The sequence below is a fragment of the Geospiza fortis genome, unplaced genomic scaffold, assembly GCF_000277835.1.
Source record: "Geospiza fortis unplaced genomic scaffold, GeoFor_1.0 scaffold54, whole genome shotgun sequence".
Classification (NCBI taxonomy): Eukaryota; Metazoa; Chordata; class Aves; order Passeriformes; family Thraupidae; genus Geospiza; species Geospiza fortis.
Window position 1 is genome coordinate 8,156,469 of NW_005054301.1, and position 24,250 is coordinate 8,180,718.

General features: G+C 38.5%; 1 protein-coding gene across 1 annotated transcript in view; it reads left to right on the forward strand.

The window, feature by feature from the left end:
• The window catches only part of RALGAPA1 (Ral GTPase activating protein catalytic alpha subunit 1), a 120,655-nt gene extending 98,223 nt beyond the window's left edge, over positions 1–22,432 (forward strand). The window contains exons 39-41 of the mRNA XM_031064669.1: positions 8,994–9,118; positions 19,387–19,501; positions 21,083–22,432. Of these exons, the coding sequence (XP_030920529.1) occupies positions 8,994–9,118; positions 19,387–19,501; positions 21,083–21,179 (337 nt within the window). The 3' untranslated portion in view covers positions 21,180–22,432. The remainder of the gene's footprint in view (positions 1–8,993; positions 9,119–19,386; positions 19,502–21,082) is intronic.
• Positions 22,433–24,250: the final 1,818 nt, after the last annotated feature.

A 24,250-nucleotide genomic window follows, 5' to 3' on the forward strand; every position in this document is an offset into this window, starting at 1 on the left:
TTGGAGTGGGAATTCTGCCTGCATATGGGTTTCAGCACTGTTTTCTTCACTATTTTGTTTTCATGTCCATAGCCTGTTACTGAAACATGCATGAGTGTAGTATTTTTAAATACTGTCATTATTCTTTTAACCACCCAGGCAAAGTTATAGTGCTGAAGTATTCATCCTTCCCATCCTGGTAGCCATTTGATCTGATTTTTTAACTTTGTGCTAAAATGCAGTTCAGGGTTTGTAGAACCATCAATACACTATAAATGGTACCAAAACTGATCCTTTCTGCTATATGTTTGTATTAGTATGCTCCTGCTGTATTTCAAACAGATAATTCATTGAATGCCCATTCTTCCTCTTACTGCAGAGTAGATTATATTTAAGTCAAGATTAATGGATAGATTCTGATGTTAAAACCCAGTCTCTGAGCCTTTCATTCCCTAGAGGCATATAGTGCATTAGTTTAAGCCAATGTGCTGCTTATCATAGATACTCTGACACTGTCTTAAATGACAGTTTACTGTACTTTGTAGCTGCTTACTCTGGTAATAAAATCACTATATTGTGTTCTTGATAATTACAATATTAAATAGAAACTTAATTGGATTACTACACATTTAGATACAGATAGTTCTTAAGTAATTGTCCACTGTAAAATTTCTGATACTCATTTTTTCTCTCATGCAGTGTGTTCTGTCAGAGTCTAAGCTTAATATGTAGTTCAGTCACCTTAGATGAAAAAGTGCTGAAAAGACATCTGCAGTGGGATTTCTGGTGCAAATGAGTATCTTTTATCATACAGGTTTTCACTTGAACCTTTGTTGGGTTTTGAATCCTTCCATAAGATGTTCCTGTTTGCCAAAGTCTTTAAAATAAAATAACTTCTGGGTTCTACAGAGTTGAAGAATTTGATAAGTAGTCTTAATTCAGATTTTTTTTCCGAGAAGTCTGAGCATAATTTTTGTCATTTTTGCTGCCTAAGCAGATGAACAGAATTAGAATTAATTCAGTAAAGTGTATTTTTCTGATATTATCTGAAAAAGAACCCAAACTTTTTAATATAGTTTTTATATTATTTATATCCTAAAGACAATGCTGAAATTAAAATTTATTTTAAGTTCAGTTCACTTGCACTTTAATTCTACATATCTTTATAAGCCTTCTGTGAAGGACCTTGGTGCAGAGTGGTTACATTTTTCATTCCATAATTGAGTGTTTTAAGTGGTTAAGCGCAGTCCAAATTTTATCCAATTCCAGCTTGTGTTAATGGTGCTCCACTCACACTGCCTTAGCACCTGTTATGGATTTTGAGTCATCTGGCAGCCCGTGGGACTTAGATAAAGAAGTACCAGGTGTCCTGCCTGTCTCTTAATTGAGACGCAATGTAAACAATGTAGACTTGGCAATATGGTTATTGAAATGGATTAAAGCCCAGCTTTGTCTGCTCTGATGAATCACAGCTTTTTCTTCCTAGAAGATGTTATAAACCACTGATGAATTTAGTGAGCTGTAAGATTTTGTGGAACAGCATAAAAGTAAACAATGCATCAAGGATTTTCCTAGAAGGACAGTTTTGCAGAATGTTAAATGTGTCGAGTTTTTTAATGAAAATGTAAGTCAATGCCTTTCAATATGTAGTGTGTTGGTAAACTAGGCAGAAAACAATAACATTTACTTGGAAACACTCAATGGCTGCAACTTTATCTAGCCTACACTTACCTTGCAGGACTTTTAACCATATAACCATGGAGTAGGTATAATGTAAATTATCTCCTTTAACTCTCTTAAACATTTTTTGTTTAAGATTACTTATCTTAAACAAAAAATGTCCTCTAAATGGCAAAAATGCTTGATAACAGTTAATTTATCACAGATTTATTTAACTGTTCAGTAGTATAAAAACTTAAAAGCAATTTTCATTATATTTATTCAAAGGATGATTCAACTATGTTTTGGAAACAAATTGCAATATTTGGAATGATGGAATTAGTTTGTATAAATTTATCTATTATAGATTCCCTTATTTTCTTCATGAAGGAGCGTACCTAAGAAATTGCCTCAAAAAGCCTTTTGCAGTTACAGCTTGAGTTGAAAAAGAATGTCATTAAATATGTTACATAATACATTTTAGGCTTGCTTAAATCCTACAGTCTTGGTCTGTTACTTGTTTTTCATATACATTCTCATTTTATTAGTGAGATATCTGCATTTTTAGTAGATTGTAAAATATACATTACTTCTTAAAATTATTTGAAACATATACATTACTTATTAAAATTATTGATTTTGGATAATTTATAGAGCCCCTTCTGCAGTTTTAAAATGGTTTCACCAAATGCAACATACTAGTTTATTTTTGAAATACATTTTTCATTTCTCGGAGGTTTGTGTTCTATTTTTATGAGTAAGAAAATATATTGTTACATTTTATTGCAGGAGAGCTGTCTTGAAAAAGTGGTTCAGTAGGAAAAAATCACCTTAAAAGACTATAAAATTTTTAATTCTTTCACCTGCTTAGTAGTATCAAGAATAGTATTTTTTTTCTTCTCTTTCACCTAAGTAACTTGCATGAGATATGAGGAGAATGAACTGAATTCTGCCTTATGAATGTGGCTAAGTCCAGTTGTATGTGCAGAAGCTTCTTTCATTTACTGCATAGCTCTGTAAACAGGTGCACCTAGCTAAATATTTATTTGCCATTTTCAATATTGACAGTATTTAAGAAACACAAAAGAACCCAGACTGACTTTGAGATATCAAGGTAACTTGAGTAAACAGAAGATGCAGCTGGAAGGAAAAAACTCCTCTTTATTTGTATACTGTGCAAACTAGATGTGGAAATTACTGAAGTGCAATAAATAGAGAACACCATGATACCACTTTCTACAGAGTCACTTTTCAGAATATAAGAGAACTTTAACTATTCCTCTCAGTTGATACTGATCACCCACCTACATACAAAATGCTGCTACTTGCAGGGCTTCCAGCACTGGATCAATAGCAGCCCAACTTACATCCTTAACTCTAAGAACCAGCAAAGACTACAAATTGCTGTGACTCAGTATGAGTTCAGCTGGTGTGACAACCACTGCACAGTCTCTTCTTTTAGAGTGAGATTTCCCAGAAAAAAATTCCATTTCTGTGATGCATGGGGGTTTTGTCTTGTCTTCCTGTAGAAGTCAAATTCTGCTGGGATGAAGTTTTCCTTTCAGCTTAAAACCTTGATCCTAACCTGTACTTGTTATCTTTATAGGGGAGGCCATTCTCCTTTCACAATTTGATGTAAGGAATTGAAATTTACTAGGAAAGATGTGCCAAATAAAATCAATTCTTTCATCATTTTAAGTATCTCAAAGTGTAGCAATTTATTCTGTGGAGTTTGCACACCTTTTCAGGCCAGAGAGCAAAAAATTTCAAATCTCCTACCAACATATGCTCTTCACTGTGCTTCACTGTTTCTTTTTTTACTTTGGTCCCTAATATCCTAGGAGCATTTTTGTACGTTGACCATACTACAGATTTGGGTTTTTTTCCTATAAAAAATGATTGGTGCTTCTAAATTTGCTGAGGGAGAAAATGTAATAAAAAAGAGAGTTCCTTCTTGTATGGCTTTTCTTAAAATATTATCAATCTCTTTTATGTAAATTGTGTGTGTATGCAATTAAAAACCTCTTGCAAATGTCCATTTATCCTACAAGAAGGTATCTCTGGGAGTAGGATTTTCATTTTCCAGGTAAGGATGTAAGTAGCAGTTCAGTTTCTGCTTGTCTTAAATTATTTTCCAAATGCCTGGCAAGCAAAGTTATACTCTCCACAATAATATCAATATATATTGACTTCTTAGGTGATTTTGCTAACAGTTGGAACTGCCAGGGATGCAGCTGTACATGTATTTCTGAGAGGAGTTTGTAATTTAACCTGAAAAAATCCATCTTACTATTTGGAAATGCATGTTCTAGCTTTTTTCCTAAGAGGTATTTCAAGACAATCATTAAAACCCTGACTTTTTTTCATAGCTCTGGAACCAGAGCATCTACATACCAATATACAGTTATATCCTGGTGTACTGCACATGTATTCTACACATTTACACAAATACACAAATATGAGGAGGGAAGATTTATGAATAAAGCTTTCATAAAAGTGTCTTACTTAACACTGCTGGAATTTTTCTTTATTTCATAAATAAGATTTCTTCTTAATCACAGGAAACATAGATGCACATCTTTATAGTCTAATCATTATGGTACTTTCTTGGAGAGGAGAGCCCCTGGATAGGGACTTTCCAGTCCATGCTCAGGAAACATTTGTTATCAAATGGTTTTTGGAGCAGGCAGTAGAATTTCTTCTCCAGCCCATTTGAGAATCTAACAGTTGTTCTGGTAACAGATTGATTACATAGTTGTGAAGTGCTATATCCTTAAATAAACTCTTGGAAATCTTATTCCATGTTTAAACTATTTTTTTCTTCATTTTTTTCCAGCTTCAGGTTAATGTCATTTTAGGATTGGTATTCTGTCAATGACTGTAGCAGTAGTCATCCATCCACTCCTTAACTAAAAAATACTAGATATATTGTAATGCATTTTAGTCAGCTGTAAAACTGAGAAGTGTGAAGAAGAATGGAAATAAAATGTGTAGTCAAAATGACACAGTAAATTGTAAAAAATCAATAATCATAATGAAGGGAGAGTTTGGGGGGGAAATTGTTTGTGGACACTTGTGGAGACCCGATGCTACACATAAACCACATAGAAGAAAGTACAAAAGTGTCTTTCCAAAAGGTCAAAATTAGTGAGAGTGACTGCATTAACTGACTGGAGGTGAGTGGTTTTGGTAAAATGGATGGAATAGGTATGGACTGTAAAGTTCAAATTAGTAGCCTGCATTTGCACTAGGGAGTGGCAGACTGATGGCAGTGTCTGAGAGAATGCACCATCTAAGTACTGTATCCAGAAAGTGGTTTCTGCAGTGCTCTGAGTAGATTATAAAAGGATTAAAAATGCATTTATTTAGGCCAGAGAAAAGGATATGGCAGTAACCGAGATGTGAGGTAAGAGCCTAGGTAATTTGTTCAGATAGATGGCTAGAAAAAGTTTTAGCTTAGATTATGCTTAAAGAGTCTGTAAGATGTAGATGTATTTTGCCATAGGAATCTAAAACTTGGAAGTGATACAATCAACAGTGATGGAGAGCTATTAGGTGAAGACATGAAATTATGTTTTTCAGAAAGATTGGGCATAAGTAGGTGATCTGACAGCCAGGCTTTCAGTGCTTGGTCCCAAGTGCAAATCAACAGGTCTAATAATGGAAAGTGCAGTATTTTCAAATAATAGATCTTTTCAGAATAGGAATAATTACAGATTTAGAGAATAAGTAAAATGGAGCCTAATGTAAATGAAATATTGGCTGAAGTGACTACAACCTGAGTGACCTATGAAGATAAATTCCTAATTTTCTTCTGGTACTGATTCCTTTTTTCAGAACTTGTTCTTCTGAAGAAGTATAATGAAGTAATTAATTTTTTTTTGTTATGTTTTTTGCAGTTATGCATCTGCAAGTTTTTAGCTGACACATTTGGCGAATGCCAGCATAATTAATGTATATCGTACATTTTTATTCATTCTGTTTTGTTCCAGTTAGCACCTTCTTCAGAAGCAAACAGCTCACAATACTGTTGTTTAAGCGTTTTGTCACTCTCTGTGCCAGTCTTTCTCCATTGGTTTGTCTGTGCATCCTTCCCATTCCATCTTAATTGCTGATGCCAGTGGCAACATCCACTCAAAGTAAGAATACAGCTTGCATTGCCCTATTATTAGTAGCCATTGAGTTTGTATGTGCCACTCAGTCTGTAAGTGCTAATAAGTCTTTCCTAGAGAGCAGTGTTTTAAAGAAATAAATGTCTAGCCTATTAGAAGTAATGTAGAAATTAGCTACCATGGGTTTATGGTCACTCTTGCAGACAGTTGCATTCAAATACAGTGTAGAACTAGATTATCTTAGCCACAAAAGCAAATAGAATTGGAGTTTCAAAATAACTAGGATGTTCTCAAAATATAAATTACTAGAAGATAAAAATACCTCATCTCTGCAGTCTCTAATACAGAAACAGAGTTCTTCTGAGGAGAATCTGTAATTTCTTAGTGCGGAGCAAAGCAAGCTTTGGATTTGGAGTTTGCCTCAGATTTTTTTTTTGTTTTTAAGGTGGGTTAGGTTTTTAACAAGCTGCAGATGGTTTTGTGGATTGTTAGGATGAGCAGCAACCCAGCTAGCTAAATTACTTTTCTCTTGGTATACTAAGTGTGCATTTGAATTAGACTTGTAGAACTGATACAAGCATATCCTCTTCGCTGTCTAACAAAAACATCATTATTGTCCTCAATCAGCATCTATCTCAAGACTTCTGTATTTGGTTAGGAGATTGTACCAAGATTAGAGAAAAAGAATGTCCTTGTCATGTTCAAAGCAGTACCTTTCCTTCATTTTGCCTTATTTGTGTATAAGCTTTGGATATAATAGGATAAACTAAAAGGTTTCCTTTAGAGACCCCTGAAAGTAGAGCATTTTAAAAGCAAGTAGGTGTCTCTACCCTACTTTTTCATGAAGCATTTTACCCATTCAAGCAGACTTTCAAAAACAGCTTGTTTTGATAGCAGCCTGCTCTCCTGTGGGCCTTCAGCCTTTGCTTCCTGGCAGCACCTTTGGTGCGAAAAGAGAGTGATCAATTGGGAGACTGTCAGTGCCAGCATGCATAGAGTGATAAGTTAACACACCACTGGGAATTTCTAGGGCCCACCAAGATACTTCACTTCTAATGTGCTAACAAGCTCATTTTTCTACCTCTTGCCTCTTCAGTTATTTTTTTTTTCTCAGAAGAGCTTAGAAGTTGAGTGCATCAGGCATAATGAAAAGCTCTGTAGGAGGGAGAAGCAATAACCCCATTTTTCCCTTTTCAGCCAAATAGAAAATTAGTTTCTGGTAATACACAAAGGCCAGTATTTTTTTGTGCAAGGGGCACTGCTGTGAATCAAAGGACTCTATTAACTGCAGAAAATTCAGCAGCTGTGAATCTCCCCCAATGAAAAAAAGTGCTTTTCAACAAGTTGTGAGATACGTAGTATTATTTAGACTTCAACCATCAGTTTCATCCTCTACCACTTATACATAGCCTCTTAAAAACTGTGCTATATTACTGTCCTCTGTTCAGGCTCAATACTGTGTTTATCCCCCAACCTAAGAATCGTTACAATGGGAGATTTTTATATTTTCTCTTGTCCCAGTGCTTCTATTTTAGCTTCTCCAAACTGAGGCTTCTGCTGTGGTTCAGCTGTCTCTGGATTCAGAAAGAATTCAGAGTACAGATTTTTGAGGGAAAACTGTTTCCCAGTTTCACTATGTAACCTAGTTATGGTCTAAGGAAATATTATAGAAATAATTTTATTCATTGAAACTTGTTTCTAGATAATAGTCTCTATATTTTTTCATATTCATATAGACTGTAAAATCTACAGTAAATATTGTACAGAAAATCACAAAAAATGAGTAGGAAAAGTTCTGTAATTGTAGAAGTGTAGTTTTGTAAGATAATATGAAGATTATTGTTTCTAACTTTCATTGGGTGTCGGGAATTTTATTGCTTATCATAACTGAAAATAGTATCATTATTTTAAATCTTATCGCTAGTAATTAAAAATGCTTATCATGTGCAATACAAAAAATGAATTTCTGTGTTTGGATTGCTAAAAAATATGTGCAATGTGAGTATTATCTCCATTTCACAGGTGGTGAAATTGAGTCAGAAAGATAGGTTCCTCACTGTCCCAGATTCCCCCAAAAAGAGCAGCAGACCTGAAATAAGACCCCAGAATTTTAAAGAAACCTATTTTGAGTGCATTCCTCCACAGCATGCTGATTTGTTTTGGGGTATTTTTTTGGAAAACAGAACTATGTAAGTAGAAAATTGTCTCACTATCTGCAAATAAAATATGAAAAAAAAGTGGGCACAAATGTAAATGTCAGGGAAAATTTCTGATCATCCTGTGTTTGTGTAAGATAGCTGGAGGTTTCCCTCATTCAATATACTGAGTCCAGCTGGAGGACTCTGAAAGTTGTGTGGGAAAAGGTTAACTGATTTCTCAGTTCAGCAACTATACAACACGAAGTCAGCATGGTGTTTTTTCTTGATAATTGTATGTTGCTGCCTGCTGCTCTACATTTTGACAGCCATTTCCATAGTTGCTTTCATGAACAGCAGAAATATTCTCTCTTTTTCTCGCTCTCTCTGTGCTTACAGCACAATCGGGCCTGCTGGAACAAGAAGCGTGGAGAGGGTTCTTCAAAAACAACAACACTTCAAGATACCAGTCTCTTGTCAGTAATACTGGAGAGGGAGAACACAGGAAAAAATAAGAAGTACAGTATTTTACTATCAGTGCCCTGCCAACACCCTGTTAACCAGTATTTAAGGGTCCTGTGGATTCTTTACAGATATTCTTGCTTGTTTTAATGACATAATTAAGAAAGTGTTTTTCCCAATACTGAAATTTCACTATATTTGTCTTAAATGTGTGTGTGTTTAGGGATTATGAAATCAGTTCATTATGGAAAAGTGCAAAGTAATTTGTTTTGTTAATGCTAAGGTATGTTTCATGCTACATCTCCTGAAAATTGAAATGTTTTTATATTTAATTGGGACTGGAATACAGGCAAATTAGTTACTTAATAGTTGTTGTTATTTGTAAACAATTTCAGGAAGTTCTGCATCAGACATAAAAAGAATACAGTTGAACCATAAGGTTTACATTAATCATGTGTATCTTGCACTTAGTATTATGTCAATGCATCAGACAATATCACAGTCATATAAAGAATTAAAAAGAAATGTGTACACTGAAATACATGATATGTATTTAACAAAAACAAGAATTCTGAATTACTAGGCAATGATACTTAGTAGTTACAGTACATGATATAAATTCATCCTTAATTCTTGGCTAACTCAGCTATGAGGAGAGAGCGCGATACCTGCAAACAATTGTTCAACATCATCTAGAGCCTACAACATTTGAAGATTTTGCTGCTCAGGTTTTTTGCCCAGCACCTTACCACCATTTGCCCTCAGAGACGGGTAAGAAGTAACAAACAGTTCTCATAAAATCTTAAACTTGAAATGCAGTATCCTTACTTATAAAGACTAAAAATTCTGACCTTTGCACATCATAAAGAGTTACCATTAATTGGAAAGAGTATACATGCTTGAGAACGTGGGCAAAGTTGATTTTAAATCTTCATTCTGTTTTCTGGCATCATAAGCCAATGCCTAGCATTAAGATTTGGCAAGATGCTTTAATATAGCAACCAGACCCTGTATTTTTATCACAATCCCTTTTATAAAGTCTGCTTGTAAACATTGGTACTGTCATCTAGGCTGGTTCAGGTAGAAACATTTTTAAGTGCACCTTCTTCATAAGAAAGTTTCAAGGCTCACTACATGTTTAGAATGTAAAGTTTTAAACTGAAAATCTGAGCTTCGCAATCTTAATTTTGTTCCCATGTTATTAATCACAAAGTTGGTTTTAAGGTAGTTTCTACTTTCCAGTAAAATACCTGTTTTATAAGAGGATGCTGCATTTTTTTGTTACTAATAAGAAAATCGGTAAAAGAAAATGAGTAACTCAAGGCCTTCCTGTTCTGACATTTCTTGAACTCCTTATGATTATTTCATTATTTTATTTCCCCTCTTTTTAGATCATTAAATATCAGTTCTGTTTATCTGAAGGTAAGACAAAGTGTCCAAAAAAACCCTTTGTTCCTCTTACTTTTACTAGAGCACTAAGCTTGTAACCAAATTGTATGCAAACTTTCCTTGTTGCCCTTGTTCACACTAAAAAGAATTTCACACTGATTGAGAAATGACCACTACATCTTCTAAAAGTTTTAGTCTTTTACTAACCTCAGGTCTGCATGAAGCACTAACACTGGTTCTGGGATTAAGGTAACTAATGATAGAGACAGTTGTTGAATGAGTAACACTTTATTGTGTTGACCTTTGTTTCTCAGCATGAACAAGTAGTACTGGATGGCAGTGGTGTGTTTTGTACCCTGTACTGTCTTTCATTGATGTTGTAAGACATTCTGCAGTGATAACCTAGGAGAGATGGAGAAGAAGAATGTGTAACACTTGAAATCCCCTGTTCAGAAAAACCTTATTTAATGATAATCAAAGTGCTTCCATGGAAAAACTGTAATCTAAATGAAATAAATTTTGTAAGAATAGTTTGGCAAGTTGTTATCTGAAAATTTGTTTCTCACTTCCAAAATATATACAGAAATTCATTATGAATTATGATCTTTTTTATTATCAATTAAGAATTATGATAGGACTACAGAAAGAATGACTGAGAGATGTTAAAATACTGAGGCTCCTTTACTTTAAAATACAAACAATAACTAGAGATGAGGTGCAGTTTCAAAGTATAAAAAGTGGTATAATTATGCTAATGGAAATAGTTGAGACCAAAGGCAAACAAAATTAAAAGTAAGTAATTTAGTTAAAGCAGTATAAAAATTAGTAACATAATTTAAAGTATGAAAACATTTGAATAGGAAAAATCTGTAACTAGAAATATTAAAAACAAACATTAAAAACAGTAACGAGGGATACCAGTCCTTGCCACATTTCCTATCAAGGGACCTAGTGAATATTCAGCACCAGATACTTTTGTATGGCTAGTATATATTCTATATTCTAGTGCACTTGTTGAAGTTCTGCCCATTCCTTTTAAGAAGTCTCATTCCAAGCCAAGTTGTTCTACCCTCTTCCTCTAATTCATTCTTCTAGGGTGAAGCAAGACTGCTTTTCTGTGCTAGTTTGGTACATCAGAGTACACTTCTCTACAGTGGCAACTCCTGTATTCTTTTAAAATTGGTATTCTCTAGCATGATCTGAAAGGAGATTATGATTTTTTAGAAACTTGGCTTTAACTTAACCTTTCTATTAAAGTTAATAATTTGTTGTAGGAATCTCATTAATAGGAGCTTGTGATGTGTTTCACATCTGCACACAAGCATGTGTGTGTCTGCATACCACAAAACATGGTGTCCTGTCCTGGGAGCTGCATTCTTCTGGACCTTGCACTGTGCAGTGGAAGTGACCAGGACATCAGTGTCAGGAGCAGCCAGAACTTCCTAGGACAGACATGCAGCACAGTGTGACCCAGCCTGGCCCCACCTCTGCCTGACTAAGCTTGCGTTTCAGCCAAGGGAAGCTGGGGATGCTCTGGTAGTCCTGCTTGCAGCCTGATCCCTGTTCCATCCCTGCTCCTGGAACTCTGATACTCAGCTCCAGCACAGAGTGCCTGGAGCAGCACTGAACCATCTGCCCCCAAGCTGACTCTAGAGGGCACAAACCCTAAAGCCTGAGGCAGGTACAAAATAACACTGCCAGAAAGGTCATCCCAGGGCTTGGGGTCAGTCTGGAAACCACTGTTTTCCAGTTCTAGCAGAGGCAGACCTGTGAGCTTTGTTGCTGCAGATGACCCAGATTTCTGAAGGACTGTGATCCCAAAGAAGAGTACCAGCAGTGCTGTTGAAAAACTAGATACCCCTAAATTTCCAGGGGCCCTGCAACAGATGAATTTCTTAAAAGAAGTACAGAGCACTGAACTGTGCTAGGATTACACACAGGAGTGGTGCTGGAGTCCTGCCTGGGAATCCACGTGCATTCATCACCCTCAAGGTGACTCAGACAAAACCTTGCAGGCTCCCAGCCAGATATGTCCATGTCATCTGAAAATTTCTAACCAGCTTCTAAGAATAAATCACATTTTTTAAGTACAAAATATTTCATTTATGTATGGGCCTTCTTTTAATAAAAATGATTGACCAGAAGAGACTACAGAAAAAAAATCCACATTTTAGGTATTATAGATGTAATTCTTTTATTGGATCATGATCTCAATGATTACAACTTCTGAATACGTTTAATGTTATAAAATACTCTTTTTTTTTCTGAAAATACATTTTTTCATCTAAGAAAGATCTTAGAAACTATGAGTCTGCTACAGCCCATCACCAGGTGTTACATTTTGTTGTTGTTGTGATCCCATTGGCCATTTTTTTTCCCATTTGAGCTATAAGAATCAGAGCAAATAGAGAACATGCCATTCAGTAACAAACTCTGTTTTCTCAGATGAACTTATTTTATCAAAGGCTCAGACACCAACAAAAGCTGTTTCCTTTTTTGTTGTGACTGCTCTTCAGTACAATGTGATTGTGGCAGCTGCTGGTTTATCTAGAAGTTTAGTTTGCCCTGTCAAAATATCTGACAAGTCCACCTTCCCATGTGTAGGAACCTGACTAGTGTAGTGAATGTGTACATTTAAAGAAATTGAGATTTGCCTGTACTGAATCACAGAATGCAATTCAGTTGCTTCTGTGTTTTTTACCTTGTGCTGTTTCTGTTACATTGAGTAACTGGAAGTACTCTGCTAAATAGGGTAACACGTCCTATGCAGATATTGAGTGAACCAGATCTCTGTGACAACAGAATAGGTGGAGGGAACTGTCAATGATAAGCTCAATTATATTGAAGGGCATATTGACCTCATGATGCTAAGATTCTGATCTTTTAAATGTACTCATGTCTTAGGTTCCTTTTTTCTGTCTTCTTTTGTTCCCTTTCTTCCTACTAAGACTAGTACCTTATTACACTACATTTCTGAAGAGGCCCCTCTACATTCATCCTAGTATATTCCTTGTGACAAAAGCATCAGGCTTTTTGGTCCCAACAATCATTCCTGCATTTTCAAGCCTGCATTCAGAACAGTTCTCTGCCCCACTCCCAGAGTAAGACTAAGTGGGGTTGCCACCGTACAGTCAGGGAGCAGGGGAATGTAGAGGTAATGATGCTTTCAGCTTTGCACAACTAAAAATCTAGTTCAACAGCTTGTATTTTCTTCTGCTCATTCCTTGATGTGAAATGTTGAAACTAATAATCTTTTTGGCCCTGTACCCCCCCTTCACAGATAAGAATCATGGTGATTTTGTCACTGTAGAAGGATCTGAGTCACACTTGGTGCTGGTGGTTTGTAATTAGAAGTGAAGCTGAAATACAGAGGTGAGGGCTCTGTGTCTAGAAGGGCTGGAAGAATTTCCCATTATCCTTTCTCCAGTACAAACTTAGGATTTTTTTTTCTTTCCAAATCAGAGCAAAACCTCAAAACTCAGTGACTTTTTCCAAAGAATTCATATTGGAATGGCTGAAGCTGAAACCTTACCCATTTCTGAACTATTGTGTTGTCACCTTATTGCAAAAGTTCCATACCTTCTTGGTCATTGCTCATGGGCAGCTCCTCATGGCACTGACTCTCTTCACAGCACAGCCAACAAACCCCAACTCTCTCCTTCACCAGCTAACCCACTCTTTTGTAGCACTCGTCTTCTTATTGGACACAGCTGTGGCCTATTAAGGGCAGGACTGTTCTTTGGTGATTAGTGCAGCTGCAGCTCCTCAGGTGTGAGACTACCTTCTGCACTATTTTCTTACATTCTATCCCTCCACACTATTGTCCTAAAGTCAACCGCTTGGGTGAAGGCACGCTCAGCACTTTGAGATAGTAAATTCAGTGTGGACTGCTAGAAACCCAAACAGATCAACTTTCTACATTTAATGAAATGGGTCTACTGAAAAAAATAGTATGATTGTTCAATTAAAAAGCATCCCATGCATACACACAAGGGCACAAAAATTTTAATCCTGACATTTCCTAGTTTTTTAATTTTTTTACTTTCTTTTCTTGTGACATTTGCCTTGTGTAATTACTTCCATTTTTGTTTTAAAGTATAGGGCAAAACAGAATTTCTAAAACACTGATGAACAGCCCCAGGATACATAAGCAAACTGCAACCTCTAGAATGATCACCTCCTGCAGACCGAGATAGGACAGTAGTTTGTAGCAATGGTAAGCTCTCTTAGCTCTGCCTCAGTCTCCACTAGTGGAAAGACTGGGAATTTAGCTAGAGGGTTTCTCTGGTTTTTGGCAGAGAGAAATAGACTTACCTTACACACATAGTTCCAGCTAGGTTCTGAAGAGCATTCTTCACTGGACATGGTCTTGGCTAATGTTTTGCCAGAAACTTAATCTTTTTTTGCTGTCTTCTTTCTCATGCCTTTTAGTTCTCTCTCTTCTACCGAGTTCTAATCTCTCAGGTCTTCAGACAATCTCTTCCTCACCTTTTTGCCTTGCTTTGGAGCTGCTTTTGCAGTCTTTCTACATCTGCTTCTCACTTCCTTTCCTCATTCCACAAAATTAGTGAAAGACTTAATTGACTTGATTCTAGCAAGGCTGCTGAGCATGATGGACAACTTGGCCAGATTTGGACTGAAATATATGAGTGGCAAAGGGCATAAGCTGTACAAAAATGATTACCCTCTTCCTTGAAGGTCAGGTGGGGCATGCTGAAGTATCTCAGAAGACCATCAAAATTTACCAGCATGCACAAATTATTTTCCCCTGTGGTCACTCACAGACATCGCACTTGGGGCAGTGCTGATCCAGACAATGAGGTATGATAAAGCCAGAAGAACTGAGAGTAGTCTTACCATGCAGCACTTTCAGGCTTCTCCTTGGTGAATTTTTCATCTTTGAAAGTCAGAACTGATGTGCAAGATTAGTCATGGCAGTGCATATGTTCTGATACCTCCAGATTCCTCCATCTCACCTCACTTCTAATTTAGTCTGTGTGTAGTTAGGATTCCATTTTAGATTTAAATAGTTGATTTCTGAGTCAAATAACCAACATACTATCATTAGAAGATACTAAATTTTTCAAATGGACTTTGAAAATGTCGCATTTCAACTTTGTTGACCCACCCCCTTGTTCAGAACCAATTGAAATGGCTTTGCATTGTGGCCCCAAAATATCATAGCTGATCAAGCTATGGTATTTGTCACTTGTCAAATCTAAGAGGAGAAAAATATGGATCACTTCCTGATGTTTTCTGCCTCTTAAAAATACAAAGACATTTGCTTTGTTTATTTTAGAGCTCTTTCTGACTTCACATCTTTTGCCTGTGAAGCCTTCATATATAACCCTGTTTTTATATTTTGGATAACTGAATATATTGTTGTTGTGGTTTAAGAATGGTATTTTCCAATTCAGTATTCCCACTGAGACCACTCCTAACCATATGCTGGTTGATCACTCCCCCTTCCCTCAGCAGGCTGGAGAGGAGAACTGGAGACATTAAAGGCACAGGTTGAGATAACAACAATTTACTGGAAACACCAATAAGATAAGAAAATGAACAGCAGCAACAACAACATCAATACTAATGACAGAAGGTACAAGAAAGGCAAACAATTCACATGGACACAGACGCACCCCATTCCTGACAATATCCAACTGCTCCTTCTGCCGTGCTACACAGATCTGGAAGCGAGCCCTTCCCCCATCCCTGGCAAATGACACAAAGTTACATAGACTAACCTATGAGTCCTGGCCACGCTGCCTTCTGGCTGCTGCAGAAATCAACCCTGTCCTGGCCAGAGCTAGGACATATTCCACCCTTTATTCTATACCATCTCCATCCTGCCCAGATCCTGCACCTTCCAACTATTACATATATCTTCATATCTACATAAACATGAGTATCATTTCCATAGGCAATGACCATCCCTCCAAGGTGTCTGTTGACTTCCTTTAGTTGATGACTGTGGGTTCAGTCCATCCTAGATGACTTCCAGGGCAGGAGAGTTGGTGGCTGTCAGGTGGTTGCAAGCTGCACCAGGAGCTCACAATTGGAGCAGTTCATACTCATTGTCCACAGTAGTTCTGGCACACAGTGGCAGTGCCATTCAGCAACCACTTCTATACAATTCAACATTACAGACTGTTCTAACCCAAAAATCAAATTCCCTGGAGCTACACATTGTGTTTTCCTGTCCCAACTGCACCCGTGTCCTTGAGCAGAAACAATCCCATGGGTGGATTTGCCTTTGCTTGAGGCAGAATTAATCCAAACTGTCTTCCCTAACACATTTCTCATATGTTCCGCAGGGACTTTATATCCTTCTGCAGTACATTGAGGTTTTGATTGGGCAGGGCAAGCAAGGTAGATCCTCTAGTGTTAACTAACCAGGGGGCCTATGCTAAATGCAGATCCCAGTGTTGAAGGTCTCACCACCCATTGCTTTCAATGTGGTTTTTAGCAGTCCACTGTACCATTCCTGATTGCCACAGACTGGTGCAGGATAGGGAATATGGTGCCCCAGGTGTCTATGAGGATATTTTTTCAATGAGTCCCATTGTCCAACTCTGTTCTTTTGGGGGTGCTATGTCACCACATGAGCTGTTTCCAGGATGGTGTTCCGGGCAGTGATGTGAGGCACAGGGTGTGTCCCAGCCATCCACTGTTGTCTCTACCGTTGTCAGCACATAGCGCTTGTCTAGGCAGATTTGTGGGAGTGTGATGTAATCAAACTGCCTCACATTTTTATTTCAACCCTCGTCCCCCACACCAGAGAGGCTTTACCCATTTAGCCTGACCGATTGCTGTGCATGTTTCATGGTTATGGATAACCTGGGATATAGTGTCTGCTCCTCAGTCGCAAGCCCGTCTGGGCGTTGCATCTCTTCCCTGATGACCGGAGGTGTTAGGGGCCCACCAAGTCAGAAATAATTCACCCTTATGTTCCAGTCCAGATCCACCTGAGACACTTAAATCTTGGCAGCCCGATCCACCTGTCCATTCTTGCAACGTTCTTCAGTAGCCCAACTCCAACGCCTCCGTGTAATCAGCTACCAGAAAATGAAGAAGGATATGCTCTCCTCACTGATGGTTCCTAGCATTTTGTAGGGATACATCTAAAATGGAAGGATGATGTGTGAAGTCCTACAAGATGAGTCACAAGCTGTTGAGGGACAGAGTGGAACAAGCCAGGGTGCAGAGCTGAAGGCCATCCAGCTGGCGTCAGGTGTATGAGAGGAATGGCCTCTACACTGACTCGTGCACGGTGGCAAATGCTCTGTGGGTATGGCTACAACCATGTAAAAAGGGTGATTGGCAGTGCAGAAGGAAACCATCTGGGCCACTGAACTGTGGCAAGACATCACTGCCTGGGTAGGGAAGTTGGCTGTAAAAGTACATCATGTAGATGCACACACATCTTCTATATTGCTCCTCTCTGGAGCTGCCACAGCATTCTCCTTGGAAATATTCTGTCACTTTATCAGGCTTGTGTAGGTGAACTGCTAAATCATTGGAGGAGAGAATTTCCCCAAAAACTGGCCCATTCTCTCCCACACTCTATGCTACTCATGACCATTCACCCTCAGGGCAGATCTCTGAATGACCTCCCTAGAAATCTCTGTCCTGACTCTAAATATGGTGTAGACTGCACTGAGGAGATGTCACAGACTTAGCAACAAGAATATGCTTTCCTTAACATCCAGCAAGAATTAAAAATTCTCAAAAGCTGTTTTAAGAGGTCTGAAGGAGGAAAAGGAGATGAAAAGCTGGGAAAAGTCATCTTCCCCATTTCCCCCCACAGACTGGATGTGGTTATTAATGGGCCCCCAGAGCTAGTGCCTGAGTAAGGATAGAAGGGAAACACTGAATACACATCCCAAATGACCTTCATTGCCCTTTACTTTACCATGTCAAAACCAGATACTCAATAGTACAGCAACAAAGCAATCCTAATCCCTCTCCCTGCTCTGAAAAAGGACACCATTATGAGCACATAGTGGATATACAAAAACATGTACAGGGTTAGGTACCACACCCACACAAGCAGACCAAGCAACATTGCAACCAGTAGGTCTGGACCTAAGGTAACAAATCAAATCAGATTAGATCAAATTTGTTTTCAACTCGCTCTGGGCAGAACTGTTGTTGTCTCAACCCTTGGTGCCTCACATTGGGCACCAAAGAAGGCTGTTGTGTTTTAGAAATGGTATTCTCCAGTTCCGTGTTCCTACTGTAACCATGTGCTGCTCTGTCACTCCCCTTCTCCTCAGCAGGCTGGAGAGGAGAATTGGAGGCATAAAAGGTAAAGCTGAAGAGATAAGAACAATTTTTACTGGAAACAGCAATGAATAAGAAAACATACGTAACAACAGTGCTAATGACAGAGGGTACAAGAAAGAGGCCAACAGTTTGATGTAGGAGGCGAACCCCCCCCACAATAATACCCAACCACTCCCTCCACCGCACTACACTGACCCAGAAGTGAGCCTTTCCCCAGAAAATGACACAAGATGATACAGAATAACCTCCAGATCCTAGCCATACCCCCTCCTGGCTACTGCAAAAATTACCCCGTCCTGACCAGGACCAGGACAATTGTGGAGAGAGATAAAGATAATAGCATTTTATACTGAAAATTTTAAAACTCTGAAGGGGAAGCAAAACCTGCAAAATTTTATATACCATATTTAATATCCACATGTGTGTATGAGCGTATGTATGTATATATATGCTTATCTAAAATCCAAAGAAATTTAGTTACTAATTAATCTGTTAATTTCTGTCAGACTTTAAATCTATTTTAAGTGCTGTTGTTCTTCACTCTTCTGGTGTGGTATGTTCAGATGTGAAAATCACTTTACATGACTTCTGTTCTTCAATAGCTCTAAGTTTCTTTTAAAAAAATGATGTTATATGTGAATTTGTGCTTTTGTCCACAGGAATTAGAAACAAAATTTTAAGCTACGACTGGAATAATACTTTAATTGAAATAATAGGGCAGACTGAGGTTTTCTTTATCCAACAACCCATGATAAAATTTCACACTAGTGTTTAACCCTTCAGTGCAGACTAACTAGCTTAAACTAGCTGCTTTTGCTTCTTTACGTGATTTCAGGAGTCTCGTGTTAAGACTGGCTATAATTTTCACATATTCAGAACTGAAACAGCTGGAGAACAGAAGCCATATATTGAGTTGCCATTTGTTTTTCCTTATCTGTTGTGTGTATGTGTGTGAGTATTTATCTGTTTTCACCGATGTTAAACAAGCATTTCAGACAGTGTTTAGGATGTATCTCAGTTGCTATTAATAAGGTTGTTGGATCTGGATAATGTTATAGAATTCTTTTCTTTCTCTCTCCCTTCCTTTTTTTTCTTGTAATGCTTAGTTGGTAAGTATGATGCCGTATTTCAAAGCTGTTGCTTCATTGCACATAACTAACTCATCACTCTCTTTAACCTGTAGCATGAGCAGCAATTGCATAATGAAACTCGAAATTCCGTTTTCTGTGCTCATCTGTTAATACCCTTCAATCTCTGCGGTTCGTGTCTCATGTCTCACACCTGTTATCTTTTATCTTTTCTCCTCCCCCTTCCTCACTTCTTTCCACTCCTCCTTCCTCATCACTTCTTCATTCTCAACAAAGAAAGAAATGCTGTGATATTTCTTCTCCTTCCAAAACCTCCACTAGAAAGCATTGGCCACATCAAGGTAAAGGGCAAAGGCTTGAAACGGAAGGTCTTTCACGCTAGCTGTGAATGGTATGCTGTGCAAAACAACAACGGTTATTTTCTATTCTCTAATTTCCACCATTTGAAATGCTTTAATTTCTTGTAAAATCAGAACAAGATAGAATTTCAGAAAATGCGAATGCATGTTTCCCTGCTTGCCTTTTTCTATAAGGCACAGTGAGTCAGGCATTATTATGCTTTTCCAGATTGTTTGGCAGTGAAGTACCTAGTTCATGAACAAAATTACTGTCACCAGCTGGGGAACAAATAACAGCCCTTTCTCTCCCCTGTCACTCTGATGGGTCATGTCAGTTTGAAGACAGAAAGTACCGTGCTCTTGCTCTGGAGCAGGCAGGTGAGGTATCAGGCAAGAACAGCCAGATTGCTAAATACCACAGGTTTATGACAATCTTTTAAATTTCCTCCTAGATTTCTTACCTTATGACCTCACTTGGTTTTAGCAGAATCTTTCAAGATAAATCATGACCAGTTTTGAATGATTTTTTGCACCCTTCATTTGCAAAATGTATACTGAGGCAGAGAGATCTTCAGTTCTGATTATTGCATTATTATTTTAAAGAATTACCAGTAATAGCATGATGCAGAAGAAATAGCAAGTGATTTCTGGCTTACTGCAGTCCACAGGGGTTTCCCCATTGACACCTGCAGGACCAGGCTCTATCTCTAAATCTCTAAATGGGTTAGAAGCCTTCAGAGGCAACAGTGGTAGTTGAGTTCAATCACACTGTCAGTGGCTGTAAATGGGTAATGAAAATGCAGTTTAGTTTTATGGATGGAAGTTAGTAGTATTAATTTTCTATAGCATGGGAAGGAGAATGTAATTTTGATTTCATATTTTCTCCTTTTCCTTTTGTATGTCTATGGAAGATGATTTGGAGACAGGCTGTTTGTAGGAAAGAGCTCTGTCCCCTTGCAGTGAGGACTCTGGAGCCACTGGAGCATAGCTCTGGGCACTGGGCTAATGAATTACATATCATTGTCTCAAATTCATCTTGTTCCTTTTACAAAGAAACGTTAACATATAGTGCATCCAGTTAGTACAATCTGTTCAAGCTTCTGCCTTGTGGGCCCTGTAGGAATTTGCCTTTTGAAGCACAAACTAAAGTTGGTATGGGAGAAGATGTTTTGCCTCTCAGCTGGCCCCCAATTCACTCCACCTCTTCAGCAGCATTCCTAGAGCTCCCTTCATGTGCAATGAGCTGTTAACCTTCATGTTCTCATTAAAGACTGGATTCTTCTGGGTTGTGGTTTGACTAATGATTCCCCATCCCTGCAAGGGAACTGGAGCTGTTTGTTTTCCTGGTTAGCGGGAGAACATTGCCCACTTCAGTGCTGCCTCAATTGCTCAGAGCGAGGGAGTTCTGCAGTCCCATAGCTCAGTGGTTTCTGGAATCATCTTTTCTGTAGGGGTGGATTTGTGGCAGTTGTTAATTCCATGAGCAATACCATCACCCACAGCTGATAAAAGGCTAGGAGATGCTGTGGCAGTGACAGCAGCACTGAAATTCCCGTCAGCCCCTTGCTAAGAGATCCCGTGCTGTGAGTGTGGAAGGCAGCACTGACACCTCTGGTTCTTGCTGTCCTCTGCAGGCTTCTGCCCAGAGACTCAGCCGGGAGAAACTCCAGCAGCAGCAACAGCACAGGTGGATGGAACAGACTTAGCCTCTCCAATGTCTCCTCGGACTAGCAAGAGCCGCATGTCCATGAAGCTGCGCCGCTCCTCTGGCTCAGCCAACAAGTCCTAAGTGGCGAGATGAGATGCCTGCAGCTTTAGTGAAGAGCACTGGCCACCCTTCCCGCAGCCACTCACCGCCTTCTGGGGTTTTACTGCTCACGCCGTTCATTCAAGGATAATGTCTCAAATGTGTGTGCACCCATGCCCTGCATACTCCTTTTCTGTATGTTTATTTTAAACAGTGACACTGGAATTTTACTTTAATAATTTAGCTTTTTTTTTTACCAAACTCCAGTCCACCTTTTTTTTTTCCTTTGTAGTGCAGTTTGTACCCTGCACCTTTTACCTGCTTGGATGATTATGGATGATTAACTTTGGGTTTTAACTCTGGTTGATCTTGAGTCAACATGGAATTGGAGACTGCAGTAGGATTACACTATATTTATTGTGCCCCATTGCAATTTTCTCTGTAACATAGAAAGAAAGAAGTACAATTTGAAAATGAATGTACAATTTTAAATTGAAGTTGCATTTGTAAAGTCTTTGTCAGATGTCACAATGTTAATGCACAAGATGTGTACAGATTATTTATGTTGAGAATAAAATAGTTCAATGGCGTTTCAAGTATCACGGAATCCAAATGAAATAATTTGCTCATGGCACCCTTTCATCATAAAGCGATGTATCATTTCTTAATTCTGCAGATAATTATGCCAGAAAAAAGAAATCACTGTCCTGAAATTCTATTTATGCTCGGCTTCCAAATATTTTTATAATGTTTGCTTTTCCAAGTGGTGTCAATAGTAAATGCCATTGAGTTTCATGAGTTTTAGCCATTATCATTATGCTGTTTCATCTAGATGTATATTCTTTTTTCTTACATTAAAAAAAAATTAAAAACAAACACTTTCCTGATAGAAATTCATTGCTGTGATGATGGGTACTAGGGAAGAAAAGGGAACACGCTCCGGGAGCCTGGCCTGAAATGCTAATAATTTCAACCTTGTGAGCGCAGGTTAGTACATGAGTTCCACCCACCCAGAGGTATTTTCCTACAGAAAATTAAATGCTCACATTTCAAGTCTAGTAAACAACAAAATGCTGTTAACAAAATGTAGCATGGCATCGGTACTAACTGCATGTGTAAATATATGGGCAACAATAAAAAAAGAAATTATGTATTGTCATTCATGTAGTATCTACAAATTTGTAATGGTTGAAGAGAAGACATGTTATTTAATAATCCAATAAAATTATTCTTACCACTTTTTGTATATTAGTTATTCACCTCACTGATTAGATTCTTAGTCCAATTTATAGAAGAATTGTGTATTACATGCACATGAAGCAGTTAAATGCAATACACTGCTTAGTTTTCCTTTGTATTAAAAAAGCACACACAAGTTCTCAAGAATGCCCAACTGAAAACTTTTCCCCAGATCTAGTAAATACATTGCATGTAGCTCTGCAGGTAATACAAAGCATAGGCTGTTCCTTCTGGCAGGCTGGTTGTTCAAGTGCCAATTGTAGGAGCAGTTAATAATCATCACATTTGTGTGGTCTGCAGCCCTTCATCTTTGACTACACAAGGAGAGAAAGAGGAACCATGATTTAAAAAAACAAAAAAATAGTGACTTTCTCCAGGTGCAAACTCATTTAATTGCATAAACGGGCATTTTTACCTAAGTCTCTGTTGTCAACAAATGACAGAAAAAATGCACAACTTAAATTCACATGCTTTATTTTTGGCATATTAGTGAGTTGCAAGTTTAGCCTCCTTTGTCAGAAAGCAAATCTTGGCTGCATTAGGTTATATTGTATTAATTCATTTGTCCAGATTCTGGAACTAAAATGACAAAGTCCATGAAGCACATTTAACATAAAGCGCTTACCGCTTGCTCGCAGCCTTTGGGCACAATACATCTTTAGTTGTGTGTAGCAAAATATAAAACTACAGAAATAATTTCTTTAGAGGATGCTAATCAAGAGATTGAAATATTTTGCATGCTTATGTCAGAGAGAGTGTTAGAACAAAGAGTACAACTGGGATCAGTTTGGTTCTTCAGAAGTCACCAGCTGACCCATTTTGCCTTGCTGAATTCAAGAAAGGCGTGAGCTTTCTTTGAAATCTTCTACTGAATTTTCTTGACCTTATTTTTAGTCTCATCTACTATCACATTTAGAAACAAGCACTCATGAAAAAATAAAATAATAAATAAACAAACAAATAAATACTGGCTGAAGTGTCAGTAGCTGGTAAATCAAACAGCATTTCAAAGCATTTGGCCGGAGCATTGTCAAAGCCAGGGAACACACCGCGGGTTGCTTTGCTAAAGGTAGGTGTCGTTAGGGAGAAGGAAGGTAGCCTATCACCTGTGCTTTAGCAACATGTCTAAAGACTGCTTCATGTCCTAATTTCAGCTGCTCACAAGACTCGGAGGAGCTCACATCAAAAGCGCAGCTCACAGGGGAGAGAGGTCGGAGGCCGCCTGGAAAGCTGAGCCGCACACACGGCGCTTTCCGCCTGCCCGCGACGCAGGGGCGGGCAGGGCCACACGCTGCCCACCCGGCCCAGCCCGGTGGGACCGACCTGCCCTCCTGGCTGCTGTCCGTGCCGCACTAACAAGCCACGAACGGAGCGGAGCAGCTTTGGGAACGGGCAGCTGCCAGAGACGTGTGTTTTGCCTACCACACAGTTGCTAGAGTACAGAGACACAGAGTAAGCAGGAGATGCGTACTTAGCTATAGAAGATCAACACCTTGTATTTCAATTAAGCAGACAGCACGATTAATTTCCCATACGTTTCGCTAGCTATTGTGTGACTTGACACTGACTTAATATGAACATTTACCTTCTCAGCTACCTTAGTACAGAGTACACCACGAATGCTGAAGCTCGGGGGCTAAGGCTATGAAAACAAGGTCACTAGATCAGGCTCCTTTTCCCACGAAAAATAATTCCTCTCTTTAGATATCCTATATACAACCGTACTTCTCTCCGTCGTTACGGAAGATACTGGCGGTACTGGTGGTGGGCCGCCACCCGACGCCTCGGCACTGCCCGCCTCCCGGCAGATGCTGGC